This window comes from Geospiza fortis, unplaced genomic scaffold (genome assembly GCF_000277835.1).
Source record: "Geospiza fortis unplaced genomic scaffold, GeoFor_1.0 scaffold461, whole genome shotgun sequence".
In the NCBI taxonomy this organism is placed as follows: domain Eukaryota; kingdom Metazoa; phylum Chordata; class Aves; order Passeriformes; family Thraupidae; genus Geospiza; species Geospiza fortis.
The window spans coordinates 481,660-506,910 of record NW_005054463.1 but is presented as its reverse complement, the minus strand read 5'-3'; the positions used below and the strand labels follow the sequence as shown (position 1 = coordinate 506,910).

General features: G+C 42.2%; 1 protein-coding gene across 1 annotated transcript in view; it reads left to right on the top strand.

The window, feature by feature from the left end:
* ERBB4 (erb-b2 receptor tyrosine kinase 4) overlaps positions 1–25,251 on the top strand; it is a 351,768-nt gene that overhangs the window by 320,576 nt on the left and 5,941 nt on the right. Inside the window, 5 exon segments of the mRNA XM_031062777.1 lie at positions 6,799–6,954; positions 10,017–10,092; positions 12,087–12,233; positions 13,556–13,653; positions 14,121–14,291. Of these exon segments, the coding sequence (XP_030918637.1) occupies positions 6,799–6,954; positions 10,017–10,092; positions 12,087–12,233; positions 13,556–13,653; positions 14,121–14,291 (648 nt within the window).

Sequence of the window (25,251 nt, the reverse complement as noted above, 5' to 3'; positions counted from 1 at the left end):
TTTGACTTTTTGAGTTTGTTTTGACCTGTTGTGCTTTAGCAATGTCTTCATTTTGTGTCCTGGGACAGAGTTTAGCCGTGGAGTAAATCAGGCCTTTGGGCTCCTATTTCTGGAACAGCTAAACTTGCAGGTTCAAAGCAAATACCTGGTGCTGACTTCTTTTTATCCAGACTTGTTCTTTTGGTGTGCAGCTGGCACTTTTATGTTGCCACAGGTAGTGTGTGTCCTCCTGTGGTTGGTATGGAGCCAACTCATCCCAATTTTGTGCTTCAGCTGAGCTAGCCCATGTGTGAGCAGACAGAATTTGTATTTCTGGGTGAGGCACATGGAGAGATGTAAGACTGACCTGTGTTCCAAACATCACTGCTCTTTTCCCAGCAGAACTAGCTCGAGTTACCTGTGCAGGAGTTGTGTTTTCTCTGGTTGCCTTTCCATAGGGACAATCATCCAGCTGCACTGGGATCCCACCTCTTGAGCCAAGTATAGATAATCTTGGTCTTGCTTCTGTGTACTCTGAACTGTTTAGTCTGAAAAGATTTAGCAAAGTCACAGCAGGACTGTGAAGAAAATGCTGTTATCAGCAGTGTCCCCTCTGCTCGTGTCACACCTGCAGATCTGGCAGAGTTTCTGTCATCTGGTCCTGCTCAGGTGTACAGGACCAAAGCAACTGTAGGCAAATCTAGATAGTTATACCCACTTTGTGCATCTGAAGATGGCCAGCCTGAGATAAAAGCACTTTTACCCTGAAATACAGCTTGCTACACATTAATAGCACATTGCTTCAAACTCAGACTGAAGAGAAATTAAATCTTGAGAGCTTTTCAAGTGAGCAGGAGATGAGAAGGAATACGTGACTATCACATCAGCTTTCTTTGTCTGCCCTTTACCAAAGAGAGAGAGATTAACTCAGCCCCTATAATTGAATTGAACTCCTAAATATTTGGGCTTTCAGGACTGGTTCTCCCTCGCCAGCTCCACCAGGGTTGGCAGAACTGCAGACATTTTCAGGAGCCCTTGGCAGGTGAGCTGCTGGAGGTGTGCTTAGCACGAGGGGTGAGTGAGTGCCCAGCTCAGATTGGTATCGTTCCTCCTTCCCTCCCCTTGGCTGTGAGGTGACCTCCAGGGCCAGCTCCCAGCCCACCCAGGACATCCCACTGTGGGAAATAGGAAAGGTAAGATGATTTCCAGAAAGCTGGGAAAGCAGGCCTCAGAAATAGAGAGAGCAGAGAAACTTAGAATCAGCTGCAGCTGCAAAGTCTGAAGGTAGAAGTTACAATAGGTACAGCAAACCAAGCAAGGACATGAAACAATAGTTTGAGTTTTAGGCTTGGCTAAGATAGACCTTAAGACTGCAGGAAAATATGTTTAGCAAGATAGTGGAAGGTTTTAAGCTTAATAATGAAGTATTGTGTGTTGTTAATAAAAAACATACAAGCAAGCATTGTGTGGAGCAGGTGTATGTGTTCTTTTAGTAATTAGTTAAAACAACTGTCTGTGAGCTTTAGCAATATGCTGTTGGCTAGAAAGTTTTTCAAATGCCCTGTAACAAAGAAATCTTTGGCTGCTGCTGGCAGGACATGAGCTATTGCTATCTTTCTATTGTCTGAACCATGCAATGAGGCTGAGGCTGCAGTAAAAGTTCAAGGAATGAACCCCAGCAATCCCATCCTGTTTGTGAAAGGGAAAAATTAAACCACAAGCCAACACAAATGGTGCCCCAAATGGGTGAGGATTCATTTCAAAGGTGTGAGAGAGTCCCCAGCTCAGGCTGGTATCATCCCCTTCCCTCCCCTTGGCTGTGAGGTGACCTCCTATTGTATTTGTAGGCATCCCTGTGGCAGGGAGGAATGATGGATGTGACTCCATGTTCTCAGAAGGCTAATTTATTACTTTATTATACTATATTATATTAAAGAATACTATATTATATTAAAGAATACTAAACTATACTAACGAATACAGAAAAGATACTTACTGAATGCTAAAAAGATAATAATGAAAACTCCTGACTCTTTCCAGAGCCCCAACACAGCTTGGCCCTGATTGGCCAAAGAGTGAAAACAACTCACAGCAGAATCCAATGAAACAATCCCCTGTGGGTAAACAATCTCCAAACACATTCCACATGGGCACAACACAGGAGAAGCAAATGAGATAAGAATTGTTTTCCTTTTCTCTGAGGCTTCTCAGCTTCCCAGGAGAAAAGTCCTGGGCAAAGGGATTTTTCAGAGAATGTGAATGCCACAACCGCCAGTGCCAGCTCCCAGGCCAGCCCAGAACATCCCAGCTCTGCAGCTGACTCCGGGCCTTGCAGAGCAGTGTCAGTGTTTCTGTCCCACAGCTCTCTCTGGAGGAGCAGCTGCCTGTCTCAGAGTGCTTGCTCCTGCCAACAAAGGGCACAGTGTTTTCCTTGAAAGTATATTTTTAGCCCAAAGCAAAATGACACCTTTTCCATGGCGCAGGCAGGGGAAAAGATGATCATTTGGAGCTTTCTGCAGTGACTCACATTGTTAAGCGAGCCTTGAGATATTAGGATGGTAAGAGAGGAGTCTCCAAGGCTGCAGATTAATGTCCATGAGAATTGAGCTGGACTTGAAATTTTCTTCCTTCATGTAGCTGAAGAATGAATTTGATGAATCTGCCATGTGTGCTGGCTCTGGTGGGTGGAAGTTATTATTTAAAAAAACCAGGCTGCTCTTAATTCCTGAGTGAGATAAGATCAACATGCCCTCAGTTTAGGGAAGCAATTATGTTTAGTGTAGAAAACAAATGGAAAAAAAAGTGTTTATAGGGGGTTTGCTGTGGACTGGTATTGCTGAAGATCTTGGGGCAGGTGAAGGTCTTTATACTTTTTAAATTTGATTTGTTCTTGCAAAATGATGTGTCGTGCAAGACAGAAGACATATGTTAAACTTTAGTTAATGATTCAACACATTTGAGTTCATCTCTAGCAATTATCCCAAAAGGATTTTGCATTTAATGACTTACATACCTGTTTGAATTCTGTCCTGAGTAATGAATGTATTTTTTTTTTCTGGAGATGAAATCCAGGCACTTGAGAAAGAGCTTTCAGGCAGGACTTGCAGATCAGAGTTGGGGATTCCCTGCACAACAGCTGCCACTTTTGAAACAAATCTAGAAGCATCCTCAGCAGGGAGATGGGACTCCAGAAAGCCCAGGAAAGTGAAGGAAGTTAATTTACAGCATCTGGAATAGTCTGTGCTCACACCTCTCACAGTCTGAGCTGTGCACATGGAGGCTCTGCTCAAGAGCTTCCCTCAGAAACTGGGAGGCAAATTACAGCAGTAGCAGAAGGTAACACTGGTTATAATAAAGTGAGGGAGCAGCAAATTATGGCCACAACTTCAAGGCAGATCTCAAACCTGTGATTTGCCAGAAAAACTTTATTTTCCTTTTAAAAAAAATCCTTTTATTCTCCTATTTTCTCCACCAGCCTAGCTTTGGTGATACTTCCACAGCACTGGAAATCTTAGTACTTTATGAACCTAATTTGGTGTTTTCTCTACTCCTCAGCGCTTGGAAAGATCAGAAAGCTGTCCCAGATCATTGTCTTCTCTTGTGCCATGGGATTTTTAACACAAAGTCTCCTTTCCACTGTCCCACTTCCATTTATTGCCAGCACATTTTCTCATTTTCAGGTCTGATTTTTTTTATGAAAAGAGCAAACCTGACTACCTGAAGTGACCATTCCAAAGCTGTCACAGTGCCAGAAAATTTATAAACACTTCTTAATAAAATTGCAAAAGATCTTTTTTCATGGCTCTTAATGAATAACTTTTAGTCTGTTCAACTCATAAAATTTCCTCCTGGTATTCTCTCATGGCTTTTTTGGGTGGGGATCCACCAACTGTGTATTTTTTATCATACCTCTGTATCATATTAAAAGATTAAAGATTCATATAGAGCTTTTTTTCCCTGCCAGGTTCAAAAATGTCTTCAGGTAGTGCTTCTCTGCATAATATATGTTTAGACAGTATTGCTGCAGTGAATACTGTAGGATTCCCTTTTTTTAGATTCTTTTCCATCCACTTGGATAGTCTCATTTATTGAAAATACAGACATATATGTATGTGTGTGTATACTTCTAGATAATATTATATGTATATATATAGTTTATATATTTTATAAAAATATATATATTATATATATATTTAAATTTATATAAATAAATATAAATATATATATATTTTTTCTTCTGCCACACATATTTAAAGCCTGTTGATAGGGTATCAGGAAAATCAAACATAGTTCCACTGGGTATTCCCAAGAGGATTTACATTTCTGCAGACCATGGACCCTGCAGAGGATTTTGTAGCTGCTAATCAACCCAACAGGGGCTGGTTTTGGCTTTTAGGTATCACAGGTGGGAGGCAGCCCCCTGTCAAACAACAGAGGTGGAGAAAACTGCAATGATCCCCAGGCAGTTATTTCTGCCCTCTTTCTGGACAGAAAAGAAAAGAAAACCAGCTGTGGCATTGCTGAGCAGCAATGAAAGGTGTTGGTGATTACACATCTTTTTAGTTCTTGAGAGAGTGTGAGGTTAGGATGAATGAAATAGAATCTTGCTAAAGTGATACTAAATAATAGCACAAAATTGGAATAAATGGAAATGAATGAATAGAATAAACAGTGAAACATCCTAAAGCTTTAGCCTCTAGGTTTGAAAAAATGCTTGAAATTAGAGACAGTAAAATAAGACCAAAGAGGCATGGTTAAGAATTTGGTTGTGTAACTCTTTCAATGAAGGATGTTTTTGCACACCTTACCATCCATCCCTGCCATCATTAACTAGTATCAGGAGGCTAAAGCCTTGTACAGCTCATCTGTTTTGATTTTCACAAGACAAAAATTCTGTGTTTTCATTTTGGCTAACAGCAATTTTCATATTGTTTCAGTGCTGATTGGTACAAATTAATTTATTAAAGATTATAATTTTATTTGGGCCTGATATATTCTGATGCCAGCAGAATTCCCTCATCAGCTGGTATCAGGGTGTGATTCTTGTGTGACTCACAATTGTTCAGCCCATGAGATTTATTTGTCTTTTTTGCTATGCTTTTAATTTGATATCGAAAAGCATTGATGTCAAAAACTATTATTCTTTTAAAGACTTACAATTCTGATGGTCAAAAGCCAAAAATATTGCTTTGCACTTGGCAGGAGGGTGTGTTTGCTGCAAGTAGCAGTGCTTCTACAGAATAACTTCAGTTGCTTTATGCCAAAGTGCCCCTGCATCCTCTTTAACAGCCCTTCATGTTGACTGCATGAAATACTGTTTATGCCAAACATTCTCCCACAATTTTCAAAGCTTTGACTGGTGTTTGCATTGAAATCTTTCACCTAAAAACAGTTTAGGGTTCCCTTGGATGCTTTTTTGCAGAGACATGCACTTTGATAGAATCCTAGAGGTGGAATGGACCTTAGGGCCCATCCAGTTCCACCCCCTGCCATGGGTAGGGACACCTTCCCCTATCCCAAGCTGCTCCAAACATGTTTTGGTGTTTTCTACTCCAAGCCCCATCCAGCCTGGCCTTGGGCACTTCCAGGGATGGGGCAGCCACAGCTTCTCTGGGCAACCTGTCCACAGACCACGGGAGGCAGCTTGTGTGGGGAACAGGTACCTGTGAGCTCCTCAGGCTGTGGAGGGATAATCAAATCTGGCCCGTGGCACTGAGTAATCTGGTTATTTTAATCACTACGTGTGACTCTCTGAATTATCATCTGTATTATGGGATAATATGATCTCTTTGGTATTCAGCAATGACTTTTTAAAAATTATCATATATATTATACAGAGCTAATATATTAAGAGATGCCTTAAAGGCAATTGTCAAGTGTGTGATTTCATCTCTAAGTTCTAATAATGGTGGTTAATGTCATAAATGCCTTTTAATGAAATTATAGGCTTGTAACCCTGCCCAACTATCCTTTGTGTGTTATATAATTAATAGGACCAAGCTTTGGTGTTGATCTCAGTGTCACAAAGCATGGTGCAAATTTCCATATGCTGGTGGATGGTTAGTCTCCCATCAGAATAAGAATAAGGTTAAGGCCAGGCAGTTTGAGTATATGTTACCTTATCTTTAAAGGCAGCTGGATGGGCTTGTTAACAGAATATACTTCTAACAGAATATATATGCTCATAAAAAAGGGCCATTGATCTAATGCCTTATAATAATACTACAGGCAATATTTTAAGGGAGTGAAAAGGTGAGGGAGTTGCAGCACTTGGAATAAAGAATTGTTTTCCTTCTAATCCACTGAGGATAGTGAAAATTTGTGACCAACTTAAAAATCATTTGAAGATGGACGCGAGAATCTTTGTCTTGAATTAAAGACACTTGTCTGGGATGTGACAGAGCTGGGATTGTTTCCCAGTGTGCTCTAATTTCTGGGGTCTTTGGCTAAATTGATTATTTTTTATGATCATCACATTTCCTGTCTGAAGAACAAGGACCATAATATTTCTTTTCTTTGTCTCACATTTCCAGATTTTAAGCTTGCTGTAGCAAAAGCGCTATCTATATGTTATTTTGTTGGGTTTTTTCTCTTTGGTAATTGAATCTTACAGAATCATTCATAGTGGACTAACTCAAGGTCATCTGATCCTGCCTCCTGCTCAGAGCAAGAGCAATGTTGAATTTCTCCCCTCTAGGCCATTTTCTCATTGTAAATACTCCTAATTGAACCAGCCATTTTGCGTGTCACCAGTGAAAGTTAGCTCTCCAGAACCATGTAAGGCTAATGAGCATTATTGTACTGTTCTTATTCCTTCAGGGAATGATGTACCTGGAAGAGAGGAGACTTGTCCACAGGGACCTGGCAGCCCGGAATGTCCTGGTGAAATCACCAAACCACGTGAAGATCACTGACTTTGGCTTGGCCAGGCTCCTGGAAGGGGATGAGAAGGAGTACAATGCTGATGGGGGCAAGGTGAGCACTGAACATGTCTGCAGGTAAATCTGCCATGCTGCGACAAAGCTCCTGAAGGTTCTCCTTAGGTCAGTCCCTGTGGGACTGTTGTCTGTGTAAGAGAGTCTGTCAGTGGCTGAGCAAAGCCCTGCCTTGCAGAAGGACTCTGTTGTGAAAGAACACACAAAACCTGCTTGTTTTTTGCACAGTGAGCTTCTCCAGGCATTAAAATATAATTGCATGAGCAGTTTTCACACTTAGAATTAGGGTTTTTTTTTCACGTGCTCCAGGTGTGTCTTGTTTTGAATATTTTGGTTCAATGAGTGATGGATGTTCTGAGCCATTCCTGCCCAACCTCTTTCTCTGGCCAGTGTACACCTCAATAATGTGCAGTCCCACTTTCCCAGACAAAAAAATTTTGTGAAGACAGAAGGGAAGGCCACAGAATGTGAGAATTTCTCTCTTCTATCACATTGAAAGAGCCTGTGTAGTTATGTCTTGTGTCCACCTCTCCAATACCATGCTGAATGCCAGGCCACTAAAAGCCAGCCTGAGGATAATTTTGAAACCAGATATTTTCTCCTATTACTTTCCAGCAAACCACACCATGGCCATGTAGTGCCTTACCTCATTTCTGCTAATTTCAGATAAATGCATGATAAAATTCAGGAGTCAGTAAGTAGGTGGTGCTTCTGGCTGCTGCCTAAACATCTTGAAATTCCCCATTTCAATCTGTCACAGAATCCCAAAGGATTTGCTTCACCTGTCATTCCTTTTCCTGGATGTTCAGTTTGCTTTCTGTCTCCTTGCTCTCTGTGGTTTTTTGTGCTCACTCATGCCCTTGGCTGGGACAAACAGCTGTTTCAGTGTGTGCTGTTCTCTGGGATAAGCTGCTGCCTTCTTTGTTGGCTGCTGCCCTTGGATCACCTGGCCAGGGCAGTCAGGGAGGTGAAGAGCTTGAGAAGAGCCAGCAGTGCTTTCCCATTTCCCCATGGGAAGATACCTCCTGGCAGGGAAGGTGGGGTTTTGGCAGCTTCCCCTGGCTCCCTCATTTCTTTAATCTCTTCTTGGTAACCCCTCAGCCTCTTCCCTCCCTCAGTGAATGACAGAAAAAGAGTTCATCCTTACAAACCAGCTGTTCCCTGGCAGCTGTGTCTTGGACTTGTTACCCTGCTGAGAGCTCTGGAGCAGGATTTATGGCAGATCTATCACTTCCCAGGTCCAGAAAAGCATCCTGTGAAATCAGTATTGAGAGCATGCAAAGGGAGGTTCAGACTGGACAATCAAGTGGTTGTCAACAGAGGTGGTGCAGTTTCCATCCTCGAAGGTTTTCAAGTCCAGACTGGACAAATGTCTGAGTAACTTGGCCTAATCTCCGAGGCCTGAACCTGCTGAGAACCTGAGGTGGGACTAGAGGCCTCCTGAATCACTTCCAACCTGAGTTATCCCATCATGAACAAGGCAGCTTTCCTCCTTCAGCAGCTGTTCACATCTGGGATCCAATGGGAATGAAAGTGATGCACTTCTGCAGAGTTCAGTGGGGGAGGATGAACTGTCTTTGCAAGAGTTAAGGCAGCCTTTATTACAAGGTGCTATTTTTGCCTTAACTCTATAGGTTATGTTCATTAGTGAACTTCATGGAAGGTAGTTTCATTAGGGTTTGAATGAACACACATCCTCTGCTTTTACACCCACCATCTGTTCAGATTTTGCCTGCAGTTACTCATCCCTTTGGTTTATTCCAATACCTCTTCCATAATTCCAAATTGGAGGCAACCCATAGGAGTCCCTGCCAGGTAAAAATCTCCTAAATGTTTGTCCTTCAGAAATTCATGGACTGCAAGGCTGTGAGGCCTTGTAAAGGCTGACCTAGAATAAAGACTAGATGGGGTTAAAGAATAAAGTAGGGATTCATTAGAAAGCCTCAATGGATCCACTTTGGGCAGCACAAGAGCCCAGCCAGGGCTACACCCAAGATGAACCCAGAATGGTCACAAAATGGACACCTGGTCACAGGGTCTGTCTCTTTTATAAGTTCTGGTTCATTTGCATATTGGAGTCAAATTACAGCTTTAGGCTATGAAGTCCCATCCTTCTTGTCTTTCTCTCTTCAGTCCCCATTGTTTATGCTCTTGGGCCTGAGATTTGGATCATTTGTCCTTGGTCCCCAGCTAGAGAAGGAATTGTTTTATCTCCCTACTCTGTGCAGAGAGCTCACCATCCCCTTATATGGAACTCAAAGCTACACACTAAAGCAGTACAGAATCTGAAAAATATAAAAGCTAAAACCTGAGGCATCAGCTGTGCCTGCTGGGCCCAGCTCAGGAATGGGAAACACCATGAATCCCCTTTTAACAGGCACTCAGGAGGATGGGCTGGAATGCAGGAGCGAGGTTTGGTTTGCCTGCACACCCTTCTCTGTCAGAAGAGATGATTCACTGACACAGGAATGAACGTGGGGCTGCTGACTTAGTTTGGGGAGCAACTTCTCCCACTGCTGTGCTGATACAGAGAGCTGGGATGGCTCCTGGGATGGTTTTTAACAAATATTGGGAGTTAATAATAAAGCACTGAAATTCTCCTCATTGCCTGTTTACCATCATAATGATGATGATGATGATGATGGGGATGCTGAAGTGTTTCAGTCCCTGCATTGTAACCTGGCCTCATCAGAGAGCAGCTGAGATATCAGTGTTGCTATCTCAGATTGCAGAGATTACAAACTGTTAAGGAATAAAAGCTCCTGCATTCCACCTTCTCTGCTGCACTTCAGATTTAGGAGAATTACATGCAATTTCTGCATTGGTCCCTCTTGACAAAGGTTTGATGAAACCATAGGTTGTTCCATTACTTGTGAATCAGTAAATATCACAAGTTCTGCAGGTAACTAGTTCAGCTTTCCCACCTCCACGTTTTATGAGGCACAGCTCCATTCTAGAGGGCAGGAACAGCCATTTCCTCTGGTTTTTTTCAATCTCACATTGAAGGAGGCAGGGAGAAAAAGTTGTTGTATTCATACAGGATCTGTTTGCATTGTTTTAATAATGTATTTCTAAGGTTACATTTCTCTTGTCCTTCCCTAGATGCCAATTAAGTGGATGGCTCTGGAGTGCATACACTACAGGAAATTTACCCATCAGAGTGATGTGTGGAGCTATGGTAAATCTGCACGTGATTAGTTTAAAAAGTTGTGTCTTTTAAAGCATTAAACCAAGTTGTGTTAATGTGTTAAAGATATCCTCTTTTCTCAAAGGAGTTAATACCAGAGGCATTTGCTGTTCAGGTTTTGGGTTTTCTTTTTCCTTTAAATGTGTAACTGTAAGCAGCAATTGTTACTGTCTCCTGTGTTACTGCCCTGCTCACTGAAATATATTATCATGATGTTCCCCACTGGGGTGAGTGCCTCCAGGTCTGGTCTGGTAGCAGTTTGGCTGATTATTATGACAGAAGAAGACTTCTTTCAGCTTAGCCATGGATTCATAAAAATACAGCTGCAGGTCACAATTTTCAGCAGTCTTTGAAAAGCTCAACTCTAAAAGCCATGAATGTCAAAAAACATTTTCAGGCTTATGGGACTTTTTCTACCTAGAGTCAGATAAAAGGGAATTTGTTATAATACAGAGCAAATATGGCAAGAGAAAGAAAAGGAAGAGACAAGTTCTCCAAACTAACTAGAACAAGCATCTATTTAATTTCACAGATAACTTGGGAATTGGTGAGCTACACACACAGAGAAAAAGTCATATTTGAGAAATGAGGTGTTCCTTCAGGTTGCTAATTGTTATTCAGATGAGCTGTTTGCCCATCTGCAGAGGTCTCTGCCTGTTTATCTGGTACAGCTATTACTAATAAAATCATGTATACCTTTGTAAATGGAAATTTGCAGCAGTATCTGGGGCTATGGGGTCCTATTTGCATTTCCTGTTGCCATATTATCCTGAGCCAAAAGGGTGTGCAGCTCTATTCATTACTCACTTTTACCTGTGGGTAGCAGCAAAAGACACTGTTTGCTGTGGCTGGGTAGCTGCCCTCTTCTAGTCAGCTGAAAAGAGCCTGGGAGAGTTCAATTGATCTTGTGAAGCTGCTCTTTCTCTTCAAGTTCTGTATACTCTGGATCACTCAGGAAAAAATATGCCTTCATTTATGAAATTCCTTTTAAATGGAGGCCCAGAACATCTGTAATCAGAAAGGAAAAGACCATAAACAATTGACAGTAGTTAACAATATTAACAATAGTTATTTAATATCAGCAAGGAGATGAATGAGGGTGAAATAAATGTGGTTTACTCATGTGGTAATTTTGCCCGTCACTTTTCACATTAGCATGACAGTTGTCAAAATATGGTACTGCTCTGAGGTGTGCTTAAAATGACCTTTGCAGTTCAAATAAAAGTTAAACAAAACAGTGTGAGAGCAGCATTTTCAATATTTAAGATTCTATTCAGGCACAAATTCTTTTACTTATGATATATGATCTTTATTTCCAGCTCTGAAGGCAAAACAAATCCTATGGCTTTTCAAAAAGAGAACCTTGGGTTTGTAGTGCAGTACTGTGATAAACTCAGATCCATAAGGTGACTTAAGGGAAGAAATGATAGCAGTGGCTGTGAATGGCTTGCAAGGCAAAGCCAATGACCTCATGTTACTTATTCAGTGCTGTACCTTTGTGGGAAATTGATGGTCTAATTTAGGGAACATCTGTGCTTTTCCCCCTTAAAATAATAGAGTACATCAGGCACTCATTTCCCTTTTTGATAATAGAGTGTGATGCATTCTTTTGTTATTGCACCCATTTACTTTACCACCCTTCATTTGTCTCAGACCTTTCTCGTGTGCCTCAGGTCTATCATGCCATTTCTTACACCAGTAAAAATGACAGAAGTTGCTTTTGAAGATGACCACAAAGTGCTGTTTCACCATTTTCCAGAGTTTTTAACTGGCAGACTGTCATGGTTTAAGCCCAGATGGCAGCTGAGCACTGTGTAGCCACTTGCTCAACTCCTCCTGTCCCCCCAGTCCAAACTTCAGTTTTCCAGGCACTGGTGAAGAAGAAGAGATTGAAGTCCAGAACTGGGCCAGGATACTCTGCTGGCCCAGGTGAGGGAATCTGAGCAGTGTGACCCCAAACACTGACACTCTTTTCTTCTGCCTAGGAGTGACCATCTGGGAGCTGATGACCTTTGGTGGGAAGCCATACGATGGAATCCCAACTCGAGAGATCCCCGACCTGCTGGAGAAGGGGGAGCGCCTGCCCCAGCCCCCAATCTGCACTATTGATGTTTATATGGTGATGGTGAAGTGTAAGGAATTGTCACTTCTGATACCCCTGTATTTTTGTATATTTTAGTATAGTTTAGTTGAGGATGTTTATGTGGTGATGGTGAAGTGTAAGGAATTGTCAGTTTTGATCCCCCTGTGCTGGCTGCAGGAGGGACCCTGGTTTAGAAAATTTCCATAGGTAGTCTCTGGCAGAGCTGGGACACAGGGCAAGCTGCTGCTGCAAAACAAAAACTTTCCAAGTTACTGTAAATTCCATTTAAACACTGTCTGCACATCTTCTACATTTTTGCAATTGTTAGGTATGAAGGGCCCAGTTAGCTCAGCCTCTTATTACTGTCAGTTGTTATCTCATATTCTTGCTGTGAAGTCAAAATTGTCTGATTGTTATTGTAAACCCTTGTCATTTCCATGACAATTGATTCTGATATAAAAAAGATAGTATTAAAAATAATTATGGCACATGGATACCCAGCCAGAGAAGGCTGTGAGGAGAAACCCCGTTTCCAAATATTGAGGAAAGAAATCATGAAGGTTTTATTGTTAGTAGCAAGAATGATGATTGAAATAGTAATAATAAAAAGTAAAATTAATAGAAGAAATGCTACAGAGAGGATTATATTTTTGTCATTCTTAGTCCAGTATAAAAATTTATGAATATTTTTACTCTAGTAAAAAAGGAAAAAAAGTCTGCACATGGTTTCTTCAAAGTTTTTTATCTCCATGATACCCCCTCTAATGACAGTATCCTCCAAGGTTATGCTTCTAATTTAAAAAGAATTAGAAATATCTCTCTGATATTTCTGGCTTAATTTAAGTGAGATTAACATACAGACATCTCATCCATCATATATACTCCTTTCCCTTTTGCATTGTACACAAAAGCTCTGCAAAAAAAAAAGGAAAGGACAACTACAAGTAAATTAAGTATCTTCTGTAAACAGCTGTACTGTGCGTGGAAGTGTGGAAATTAAATTGTGCAAGGGCTTTGTTGAGTGCAAAAAATGTCCCATGTGGTGAGACACATCCTTAATAAAAGTCAGTCAGTGCTGATATCCAAGTGTGCAAGATGGAGAAAATTGCAAGGTGGTGTTGCTGTCTCTGGGACAGAGGGGTGCCCAGCAAATTAAGGAAAATTCCATGCAGTAAGGAACAACCTAGTCTGGGCAAAACCAGGTGTTTCCCCTTTTATGCATCATCGAATTCTAACTTTCCATTCTTCTGGGTTCTTTATTGAAACTTTTCTTTGGGCCAGAGCTATCAAGCACTTCAAACTTGTGCATTTGAAAAAACAGAATGATTTCCACCCTTAACACTTAATTTTTCTTTCTCATCTTTCATCCAGGCTGGATGATTGATGCTGACAGTCGGCCAAAATTCAAGGAGCTGGCTGCTGAATTCTCCAGAATGGCTCGAGACCCTCAGAGATACCTGGTGATTCAGGTGAGCAACCCTGCAGCATCACAGGGGTGGGAAAAATAATTCTTTCTGCAGCACCCAACTCTTAGGGGCGTTGGCTTTGAATGTTTTGAAGTGTTATTCCCCACCCCTCCTATCTGAGCCTAAATAGCTGAGATATTTCACAAAATATGTCAGAACTCGGGTCAGAAACTGATCTTGTATGGGAAAAAGAGAGAAGAAAGAATAAAAGCTCAATCACAAGAATGCCAAAACCATGGTTTTGCTTGATTCATGCAGTTACTCCCTTCTTGTCATCATATTCCCAGTAAAAAAAAAAAACAAACAACAAAACAAACCCACAAATTATGTGGTTATAGTGCTTTTGAACAAACGAAGCAGCATGTGTGGTCCCTGCAGCCTGGCTGCCAGGGCATTAGGAAGGCTGAAATTCTCTTTTTGGGAAGTTAATCCATCTTTTGATGTTTTTCCTCTCAATACAATCTGTTCAGGGAGATGATCGTATGAAGCTCCCAAGCCCAAATGACAGCAAGTTCTTCCAAAATCTTCTTGATGAGGAAGACCTGGAAGATATGATGGATGCTGAAGAGTATCTTGTTCCTCAAGCCTTCAACATTCCTCCTCCCATCTACACCTCCAGGACAAGAATTGATTCCAACAGGGTAAGAGCAAGCTCTGACAGAAAATATTGGTTATTATAAAAGCACAGGTGGAGATTTAAGTACACCAATCAAACAGAGGCCAGCACTGCCTTGGGAATTACAGGCTCCTTTTGTAAGGAGAGTGGCTATAAAAATGTTGTCACTGGGCTCCCTGTTCATTGTGCCTCAGTGAATTCTAAATTAATAGCCCAGCCTTGAGTGAACAAAGGCTCAGCTTGAGCTGCCTGTCCTGAAAGCACAGCTGAGGCTGCTGAAGTCAAGCAGGGCTGCATCTGCACTGTGATGTGGCCAGGAAGTGCACAGCCCTGGTGCTGCCATCCTGTTCTCTTGGCAGGGCTGGCACTGAAGGAACTGAGGGCAGCTGGAATATGCAGATAATGGAGCTTTTGTGAATGGAGGCAGATTTCCAAGCCAGCCCCTTTTCCTGTTTGCATGTGATGCTTTCATAGCCCCCCTTCCCAAATGTGTGTTTGTGCTGAGCACATGGCAGATGCTGGCAGGCTGAGCTGGGCACCCTCCCTGTCAGGGGAGGAGATGCTCTTCATTACACATGGGGACTCGAGGCACAGAGTGTTCAGGGGAATTCAGCTCACAGAACTCCAGCCATCTGAGGGGTAGGGATACAATCTGAACTCTTCCCCCAGACTTCATTTCCTGGTACTGAACATTGCTGCCTACCTGGGGCATTTCCAGTGGGACAAGTTCGTTTCTGGAGGTGTCTTTCTCTATCCCCTAACTCCTGAGAGCTGCAGAGCAGTCTCAGCCCTGCTGTGGGAGCTCTGGGGCGTTGAATCCTGTCCTGCTTGTCTGTGCCCTGCTGCAGGTGAGCAGCTAAGTCAGATGTCTGGAATGTGTTTTCCCTCCTCTGCCTGTTCCTGTGCTTGGCTCCAGCCTTTCAACATCTCACTTGCCACCCCTTCTCACATAACTAAGAGCTGGTGAAATGCATTCATCATGTGAGGGCATTCACACAGGCATCTGGTGTGTTTTAACCAGGCACTTGTTTTCTCTCCAGCCTCCTTTTGGTCCAGAGTCACAGTTTAAATACTAAGTAGAGTCCCTTTGAAATGCTGCTGTTTATTCCTCATGGTTTAGACACCTTTTGGACACTTATCCTTAGCTGAGATGGTTCCAAATTCACACCCAGGTGTGAGCTGAGTACAGCAGGTGAGACAGGGAAGAGGTGAGTGAGAGCCAAGTGTATAACCTGAGCCAGTGTCCATGCTCTGGCCATACCTGCAGGTAGCTCCTTACCCTCTCCTGAGGGAATGATGGCTTTCTGGGAGTAAGGAAGACAAAATCTGACCTTAATAGTCAGTTTGGAAGGAAATTGTTGCAAAGAGATGTCTGGATTCATATAGTATTTCTCCTGCTTCACTGAATGACAGTGAAGTAGGGATGATGCACAATTTAGCAATTGTGAGAAACTTTCTTTTTGTGGCTATAAGAATTAATTGATGGTGATCTGAAATAAGTCAGGTTTACTACTAGCTGTCTCTGGAGAGGTTGTTTCCTTTCCTGACAGCTTCTGAGGAAGAAGGGAAGGGCAGCAGTTACCTTTGGAAGGCACTCCCTGTCACAGGGATGTAAATCACGGGAGCCTGGTTTGCCCCAGTGGAGTGCTGCCTCTTACACAACACAGGGCTGAGAGGGCAGGGTCTGACACAGTGCCTTTGTTATAGTCATCCCACTCCATGTTTGCTGGAAGCACTGGGACACACTTAAAGGAGAAAGGCTTAGTAGAAAAATCTACTTGCTTTTTGAACATCTCCCTTTGCCCTCTGTTTTGGTACGAGCCCAGTTGAGGAACCCACTAGTGCTGAGGGGATTCCAGTAAAAATCCTAGAGTTAATATTCTCCAAGATTTATTTACAGCATGTTATTTGGGCAGCCAGCATAGTCACTGGGATATTCATGGAATGAAAACACAGGCATTTAATTCTAATATTATCATTAGTGGTGGTGGTGGTGGTGATGTTATTACATGAAAATTTAAATAACTTTCACAAAGCCTTTTCCCAACTTCAAAGCGCACCATTTCAGCTGCTTGCACACATGTGATCTTGAGCTCAGCAGAGCAGCAGAAAGAGACCCCAGGCCTCATTTTTTCCATACAGAGAGACTCCATCACATTCTTGACGTGACATCTCCTTCCCTCAGCTCACAATTTCCCATCTTGGTTTGAAACTGTGATCTTGTACCACTAAAGACAGTGGGAGCTTTGCTTTGCAATTCAATTTAATGACAGTAGCAAGACTGTATCCTCTTTTCAGTAACTTGCTGGGAGGTTTTCTCTGGCATTGTGCAACAATCTAACACTTAAACAAAGCTAGAATTACCTTTTGCCAGAAGTCTGCAGTTTGTGAGCCAAGCTGTCTGATCCAGATCAGACAGAGAGGTCAGAGAGGGCTGAGCTAGAAGCCCTGCACTCCTGGTTTCCTTTGCAGAGGTGTTTTCTGGAGGTAATACATGTGTGCAGAAAGCCACATACATTTCTGTTGCCTTTGTGAAGCAGTCAGTTTCTCGGTACATTCACTATTCTTTTAGTGAAGATTGATTTAAACATAACACAATCACCCCTTTAAGGTAATAGTGCATCTGCTGTGCATAGCTCAGTACAGATGGATGTCAGCTACAGGAGTCACATGGAATTGAAATGCTGTCAGAGCTCTCTCTCTGCACTTGTCTGATTCTGTCTGGGCGTTTCCTTTGGATAGTCTCTGATTTATGCTTGTGCATATTGATGCTGTACAAACTCATTATGGTGCTGCTGCAGCCGTGGACACCAAATGAAAGGATACAGCTTAGGTAGTCTGTGTTCAGTGGGTCTGGCAAATTGCATTTATGGGGAGATTGTGAGGCAGCTTGGTGAAGGAAAACAGACAGACAAGAGCTGCATGATCTCCATGTCATTTTCAGGGGATAAGAAGCATGGAAAATACTGTATTTCCCACCTTAGCTGCTCCAGTGCAGGTTTAGTGGCCAAGGAGTCCATCAGGGCACCGTGCTCCTCTGTGCTGGCAGTACTGGTTCAATGTTCAACAGCACAGCTCTTTGGGGACAGAGGTGGGCAGGAGGAAAGCAAGGAGATCAAAAACCTTCTCACACATAAGCTTTGAAGTCAAGGAATATCATCGTTGCTGCTAGTGATGAAGGGATGGGACTGGTTTTGGGCTGAGAACCATTTATTGCTCAGATAAACATCAGTCTCAGAGGCTGTGAGATTTTAAAGCAGCAAGCAGTCAGTCATGGCTCAAAGTAGTCACAAGTTCCTTGTTACAAGATAATACAGAACTTTCTAATCTAATGAACAGTTGCCACAAGGTGTATTTTGCTTTTCTAACCTATCACCTTTACTTATTCCTACTGCACTGTGGGTACTTTTGTCTTATAGGCTTTTGTCACGCTTACACACATATATGCTTCAATTATAACTTCTAAACTCTTAGAAGTTAGAACTTTCTTGTACTTATAGTACTCTCTAAGAGCTGTAAGTACAAGAAAATTCTAACAGACTTAGAACTCTCTTGTACTCCGTACCATCACACCTCTACATTATAAACTCTTCACTATCTTATCCATACAGTTTCTTACTTAAGGCATATTCTTCCTTACAACTATAGAAACATAAGTTTGATTTTTCTACTTAATGTCTGTGTACTTTATTTTTACATCAATCTAAGCCCCTTCCAAGGCTGCGGATTAAACTCTTCAATGTCTGTAGAAGTTTGTGTTTTCTGATTTGAACAAAGGAAGAGCAGGAGCATTTACTTTCTCAGGAAAGCCCTGTGGTGGTCTCAGGGCTTGCAGCTTCTTGGTGGGAGAGGCACCACTGGAGGAGGCTTGTGTAAAACACTCCCACCCATGGGAAGAAAAGAGCTATTTGGATGTGCTTTAGCACTGCAGTGCTGCAGCCCCTGGATAGAAGACTGGAGAGAGGGAAGGCTTCTGGGAAGTTGCCAGCTCCCCAGGAAGTCCCACATCCTTCCTCCTCAGGGGTTACAGAGATTTATGAAGCTGCAAGGCTCAGACACAGCTCCAGCATTTCCATCACATCCATGCTGGCTCCCTGCTGGCATGTCCTTGGGACCTACCTATGCTGCTGGCACAGGCTCTGACCCTGGCCTCTCTCGTGAAGTCCAACTTTTAAATAAAAATTAGCATCCTAAGCTAAATTGAATTCTTTAATTGGATCTGAAACTCTTCAGCTGCAATTTTGTCTCTGGCTTTTTCCAGTTTTTATTTTCCACTGTCCAGAGATACTCCAGAAAAATAGAGTTTTAGAAGCTCTGTGCTTCTGAGAGATAAGCTGAATCCTCAGCAGTGTTTCCATGAGCACAGGACCCCAGTTGGTGCTCGAGTGTCCTGCATTCCCATCCATTAGATGATTCATTCAGGTATTTGTAACGAGTGCTGTCCTGTGTGTGCAGAGATAATGCTAACGCAGCGAGCACTCTGTGTGCCCCATGATGCTTTTTGCTCTAAATCCTTGGCTAATTCCTGGTGAAAACTGTCTATACTGTTTATTGATGCTGTCCCTGTAATTTTATTCCTTGCACTGTACATCATGGAAGCACCAATTGTCAACCCTGCAATTAAATATCAAGCAGTTTTTTGTTTTCAGAGATGTCTAATGCATATGCCCATGGACACTGTCCTGCTTGGCTTAAGCAGCATGTGGGAAAACTGGGAGCCAGTTTTCAGCTCTCTGAGCAGGACCTGGTGTGGCCTTAGGTCTGGTAGTGCAGCATCCTTGCCCCTTGGCAAAGCCAGGAGAGATTTGTGGTTTCCCCGTGGTTCCTCTTGTGTCCAGGGTTTTAGCAGCACCTGCTCCCTATTGCTTTTCCTGTAAGAGAAGGAAATTAGGTGTTCCTGCCCAAATAATTTCTCCAGGTGTGTCCTGGTCACATGGGACTGATGGCAGTAAAACTGCTTCATGTTGAAATTAATCCAAAATGTATGTGAAGAGACCTCCAGGATGTGTGGGAATGTCACTGTCATATTTTCTGGAAAAATCCCTTCGCCAGGATTTCTTCTCCCGGGAAGCTGAGAAGCCTCAGAGGAAAAATGAAAACAATAATTATCTGATTTGCTTCTCCTGTATTTTGCTGCTTTGGAATGTGGTTGGGGATTGTTTATACAACATGTGAATTGGGTTTTTTAAATGACCAATCACAGTCCAGCTGTGTCAGGACTCTGGAAGAGGTCACAAATTTTTCATCATTATCTTGTTAAGCCTTCTGTAAGGATCCTTTCTCTATTCTTTAGTATAGTTTTAGTATAGTATTCTATATTATAATATAATATCATAAAATAATAAATTAGCCTTCCAAGAACATGGAATCAAACTCTCAATTCTTCCTTTGTCCTGGGGACCCAGCAAATACCACATGGGGCCATTAAAAGCATCTTGTCCAACCTTCTGGCATAGCATAGACAAGAGTTACTTGTCTCTTAATTTCTGCATCAGGTGCAGAAATTCTATTTGAGGTGGAGTTTGTCTTTTAAAAAGATTGTCTTCATTGTGTCAGGTAGGGTGGAAAATACATCACAGTCTCACTGGGCAATTCATGCTGATTCTTTAGCAGGGTTTGGATCCTGTTCCTGCCTGCCATGCACAATTTTTTGTGCTAGATCTAAGGAGCTGCCAGCCATCAGAAATCTCTGGTTCTCATGGTGTGATTCTTGGGGTGTCCTGTGCAGGGCCAAGAGCTGCACTCAATGATCCTTGGGGGTCCCTTCCAGTTCAGGATATTCTGTGATTCTCTGATTCTTCTGTTTAAAAGAGTAAACAGGATATTACCATTTGTATGTGTTTGTTGTTCAATGATGACAACACAGATGTCCTTTTCTTGGTTTGTTTGTGCTGTTTGCCAATTTCCTGCTTCTGCAGGATCTTCCCAAAAATGATATGACCAAATCTTCCCCTAAATTTAGTACCTCTTAGAGCAGTCTGTCAGGTTGTGGTCTTCTTTAGTTATTGCTATCCCTTTTCTTTAATTACTGCTCCTTAAAAGGTGATCAGACACTTTCTGAAAATCTTAGTAGTTATTTATTTTGCCTCTGTCACTTCCTTATGCAAGTGTGGGAATAAAATCTCCAATGCCAGAACAGATGGTCTTGTAAATGAACTAGACATTGATTCAAAGCATTTCACAGTGTTTCAGATGATTACACTGAGTAACTCTAGATCAGCTCTCTTGCTTCTTTAGAACTGCATGATTACTTGGAGAAGTTTGTATGCAGCCCTTCTGCGTGTCTTTTGCTAAACACTACATTTTGTGTATTTCCCTAGGAGAGTTTAAGCAATTTACTGCCTTCAGACCTTTAGGGTAATTCTAAAAGTCCACCAAACCCCCTTCAAGAGCTCCAGTTCCCATTTTCTGCTTTCCTAAGTTTTAATGACATTCTGGTGGTAGGAGGCTCCTGTCTGTTCTGCTCTGCCTTTTGCATTAAGCACTTCCCAAGAGCTGTTGGTGTTTAGTTGGTTCTGGCACACCACCACAAGTATTTTTCCTTTTCTCTTCTGGAAAATTCTTCTGTTTCTAGTCTTTGTTGAAAGTGTGGATAGCACCAGGCCAACCTTGTCCATGAAAAGCAGGAGATGAACCCAGACTAATATCAAGCAGCCTAATTTCATTGCTCAGGGTGAAAAGGTACTGAGAATAAGCATGCAAAAATACACTATAAAATATATTACATGAAAAATTATTTTGATCTTAATATTTTTTTAAAAAAAGGAAAGCTTCTTACAAAATATGTGTATCTAGAACAGATATTTAAATACCTTTTATTTAAATATGTGCTTTTTAAAATGTGCTAGTCTTGCTAGAGGAGAAAGGCAGAAAATTCCAATGGAGGACTCAAATGGAATAGATAATTCCTGGGTCTTCAGAGAGAATTCTATGAAAGTGCTTTATTGCAATTAGTTTCTTGCTTTGCAGCCAGGCTGGCTGAAATCAATGACAGCTCTCAAGGAGGAAACCCTTCTCAGCCTGAACTGATTATCGGAGCAACTGGCCAAATTAACTCATGATTTTGCAGAGAAGTGCCTTAAAACTGGAATTTTTTAATGGATTAGCTGTTTTCTGTCACATTCAGGCTTCTGTATTCAGGCATATAGTTTAGAGTCAGAGAAGAGGATAAAGAGTTAAAAGGCACAAAGAGTTAGAAACTTTGCTAAAGAATTGGATGGTATTTTGGCTTCTACAAATTGTAAGATCGATTAATAACAAAACCACCACCTCACAGTACCTTCTGCAGGCTCAGTGGAACTGGTGGGAGAAGCTGGAGCTGTACATTCTTCCATCCCTGATGTGTGACATGTAAATTCACTGAGCTTTAATATAAACTGGTTTAAAATCAGGCAGCATCTGCTTAATCCATGAATAGCTGCTGGCTGTGTTAACAGTATAGAGAGCTCACAGCTGATCCATTTTCTTTTCTATCCTGAAAAGAAAAAGTCAATAGATACAAAAAGAGTAAGTAATAAATATTTTTATACTGCACTGATGAGGCATTCTTAGAAAACAGCAAGCTAAACAACTCTACATAATTCAGTAGATGGAAGAGTGGACTGAGAGTCAGGAAATAATTATGAGAGCTGGGAGAAAATTTTTTCTTTTGTGACAAGATGTGAAGCAGAAATTGTTAGTGGAAAATATCCATTTGTGAGGAACACTATTTGTAGTTTTCTTAAAATAGTAAAAGCACCTGAAAAATACCAGGGGGCATGATTTGCAAGTGCACCAAGCAGAGCTGCAAGGAGTTGCAGCTTAACAACTTAAACACCAGTCTGGTCCCAAAGGTGGAGAAGGCTCAGTGTCCCAGGGCAGTGGGACTCCTGGGATAATGCTTTGGGAGGACTCCCAGGTGGCAGGAGGACTAGAGAGCATCCTGTGAAATAAACACTAAATACTGTACTTTCTAAACATAGATGCAATGGAGCTAAATGCCAGCACAGCCCAAAAAACCTCCTTTGTTAGCCAGAGTAGAGAGTCTGCCTTTCTTGTTGAATGCTGCGGGAGGGGAAAATAATTTTCAAAGCTATAAAAAGACTCTCCAAAAGATGCAGTTGGGAGAAGTGGGAGGAGGCACAGATGAAGTGTAGATTTAGAATGTTGAAAAATGATTATTTTATCCAAATCAGCTGGATGGTTAGATCTTTTAGACTATTATTGCCACCAGAACCTCAGCCGTGCTCTAAATCAACTCAGCATTTCATCAAGAAGCCTATTCTTTGCTTTAAGAGACCAAGAGTGCACAATTATGGGTTTCTTTTCCCCCTTGCATAATAAAATTGGGAGATTATCATCAAGTTTCTATTCAGATTTTAGGAAGGCTTTTTTATTTTATTTTTAAAACTCATCTTTGTCTGTAAAAGCTCCCTGTTCAGGCCAGCATGTGGCAATGATTACTGCTGTAAAGGCTTCGATGGAGATGTGCTCTATTTCATTCTCAATGAGGGTTGATGGCATTTTGAGAGGCTCAGAATATCCTTTGATTACTGTATAAAAAAGGCTGGGGAAGATGGCAGTGCAGCATGCACTAGGAGGGGGCTGCTGCTGCTTCCAGCATCGCTCATCAACTTTCTTTTGTGCATCTCTCTTTTTTTTTAAAATTTTTTTTCTTCCATGTCACAATCAAAAAATCATGGGTGTGTTGTGGTTTTGGTCTTATTCTCCATCCTTTTCCCTGTTTTGGGATTTGAAGCTTGAGGTCTGTACAGGAAATAAGATGCTGCTGGTCCTGTGTTTTGGACAGAGCAAGAGCAGTGCTGACCCCTCTGTCCCACAGGGAATTGTTGGAACAGGTGGGAAATGGCACCTCATCCCTCTCAAATCGTGGGGAATTGGCTCAGTGCTAAAAGGTGCCATTACTGTAAAGTGTCTTGGAGAGTGTATTAAAAAAGAGAGTGACAGAAAGCTAGTCATGGGTGACAGGAAGGATGGGGGAGTCAAGGAGATTGGAAGGAAAAGATAGGCAATGCCAGCTGTCTCTGTTCCTGCTCTGCTCTCTGTTTGACACTCAGATGCATTAACACAGACTGAAAGGCAAAGGGAATCCTTGCATCTCCATTCCTGTGTCATGCTTAGACCAAAGTGCACATTGTGCAAGCTGAAATCCATTTGCCAGCCCCTCTGAAGGTAGGGTGGAGGATGGATGCAGGTTTCTGAGCTCCAGAGAACAGCTGAGTTTCCAAGCCTTTGGTGCCAGCAGCAGAATGCTTTTATTTCCAGCCTGGCTATCAGGCTCAAAGAGAGGAGGCTACACAAGAGCATTTCACCTACCTTTTCCTGTCTTTGTAGCTGGATACTGAGTTTTGTGCCCAAATTGGGCATTTCTTAAGAGATTATTTTCATTGGTGGGGTTGTCATCTTTGACTTCTCTACTTGGTGAACTGCTAGACTGAAAATATATAGTTTATATGTGGGATTTTCCAGCAACAGCACAGGAAATTCTCTGTGCTGTGTATGGGAATGTTGTTTCCCATGCCAAGATTTTTTTTGGTGATGTATGCCATTTACTGCTCACAGTCCAGACTAAATTACTCCTAGAAGGCAGTTTGGGTGTCCCAATCCATATGGACTGCTCTAAAAGAGTTAACAAGTCTGAAAACAGACAGTTGTTGTGAGAGAAAATGATGCAAGAGAAGGTGGTGATGATTTATCTGAAGCTAGGAAGTTGGTCAGTACTGAGCTGAACCCAGGGGTCAGTGAAACACCCAGACTGACTCTGGACAGGTTCAGGGCTGTCTTAAACTCCCCATTCTGCCAGGACATGGGCTGGCATACCTCAGCCTATGGGAGCTGAGTTACAGCCCAGGCTGCCTGCAAATCCTACCTGTCCTCTGGCAAGCAGCAACCAGAAAAAAAGTCAGATGTAGAAAAAGACTGAATCTTTGTTTCTTCTATTTATTTTTCCCTCACTGATCTAAGCTGGATGTTTTGTGTCTCAGTGGTAGATGCAGCAGTTGCTGGAGACTGGAGCAAACTGATGCTTACATTGTTTCTATACTTGTGATCAACATTAAAGTTAAACATATGACACATTTTGGGAAAAGGTACTGCTGGAAAAGGGGCTGGGATGTCATCATTTCCCATAAAGATTCCCCATCCCCAACTTTATGGCCAAGGAATGCCAGATTTGTGTCAGGCGCTGTGAGCTGTAGGGATGGATATGCTTGAACCTTAACAGACCAGTGTCAAATCCTTTCTATTTATATTTCTATTTCTATGTGGCCTTTCTCTGAGCAGGGGCTGGGACCAGAAACCCCCAGAGGTCTGCAAAGCCTTACAGCAATTACTGTACAAACAGCATTCCATTTCTATTGAACATTGCACAGTGATCTCATGGTGTGTGCTTTTCCCTTTGGTTTCCATCTCAGAAATATTTGCTGTCTGGAGCAGGGCAGAGAAATCTGCAAATTCTGTGGAAGCAGGACTGCAGCCAAGCAGAGGTGGCTGTTCTCCTGGAATGGTCTTTCCTATTTGAATTTCAGTTTGGATCAGCTGTAAAATACCAAGTTGTTCCTTTGGAATTTGCTTGGGGGCTGGGGGGACACTCTGCATTGTGTGCTCTGCCTGCAGCCCCACCAGACCATCCCAAATATTATTCAGATCCACTCCCATAAATCAGAAACTGTGGTACTTGCAGCAAGGTCTCTTATCTTAGGGTGCTTTGGTTTGGTGACTGGAGCCTGGATACTCCCTTGGTTTGAAATTAGGGCAGGAGTTTCTAGGGGAAGGAGGAGTGGGAGTTGTTTCTCACACAGCCCAGGACTGATGAGTGATACAAAGTGTTGCCAGTTTTTACTGAAAGCAGGTAATTATTGAGTTGCCTGAGGCCTGGAGCACAGGATGCCCCTGAACAGCATCCCAGTGGCAAGGCTGGAGTGTTTTACTCCTGTTTGGTGCTTTTTTGTGAAGGAGAGGAAGAGGGAGCTGGGTTTATGCACTTT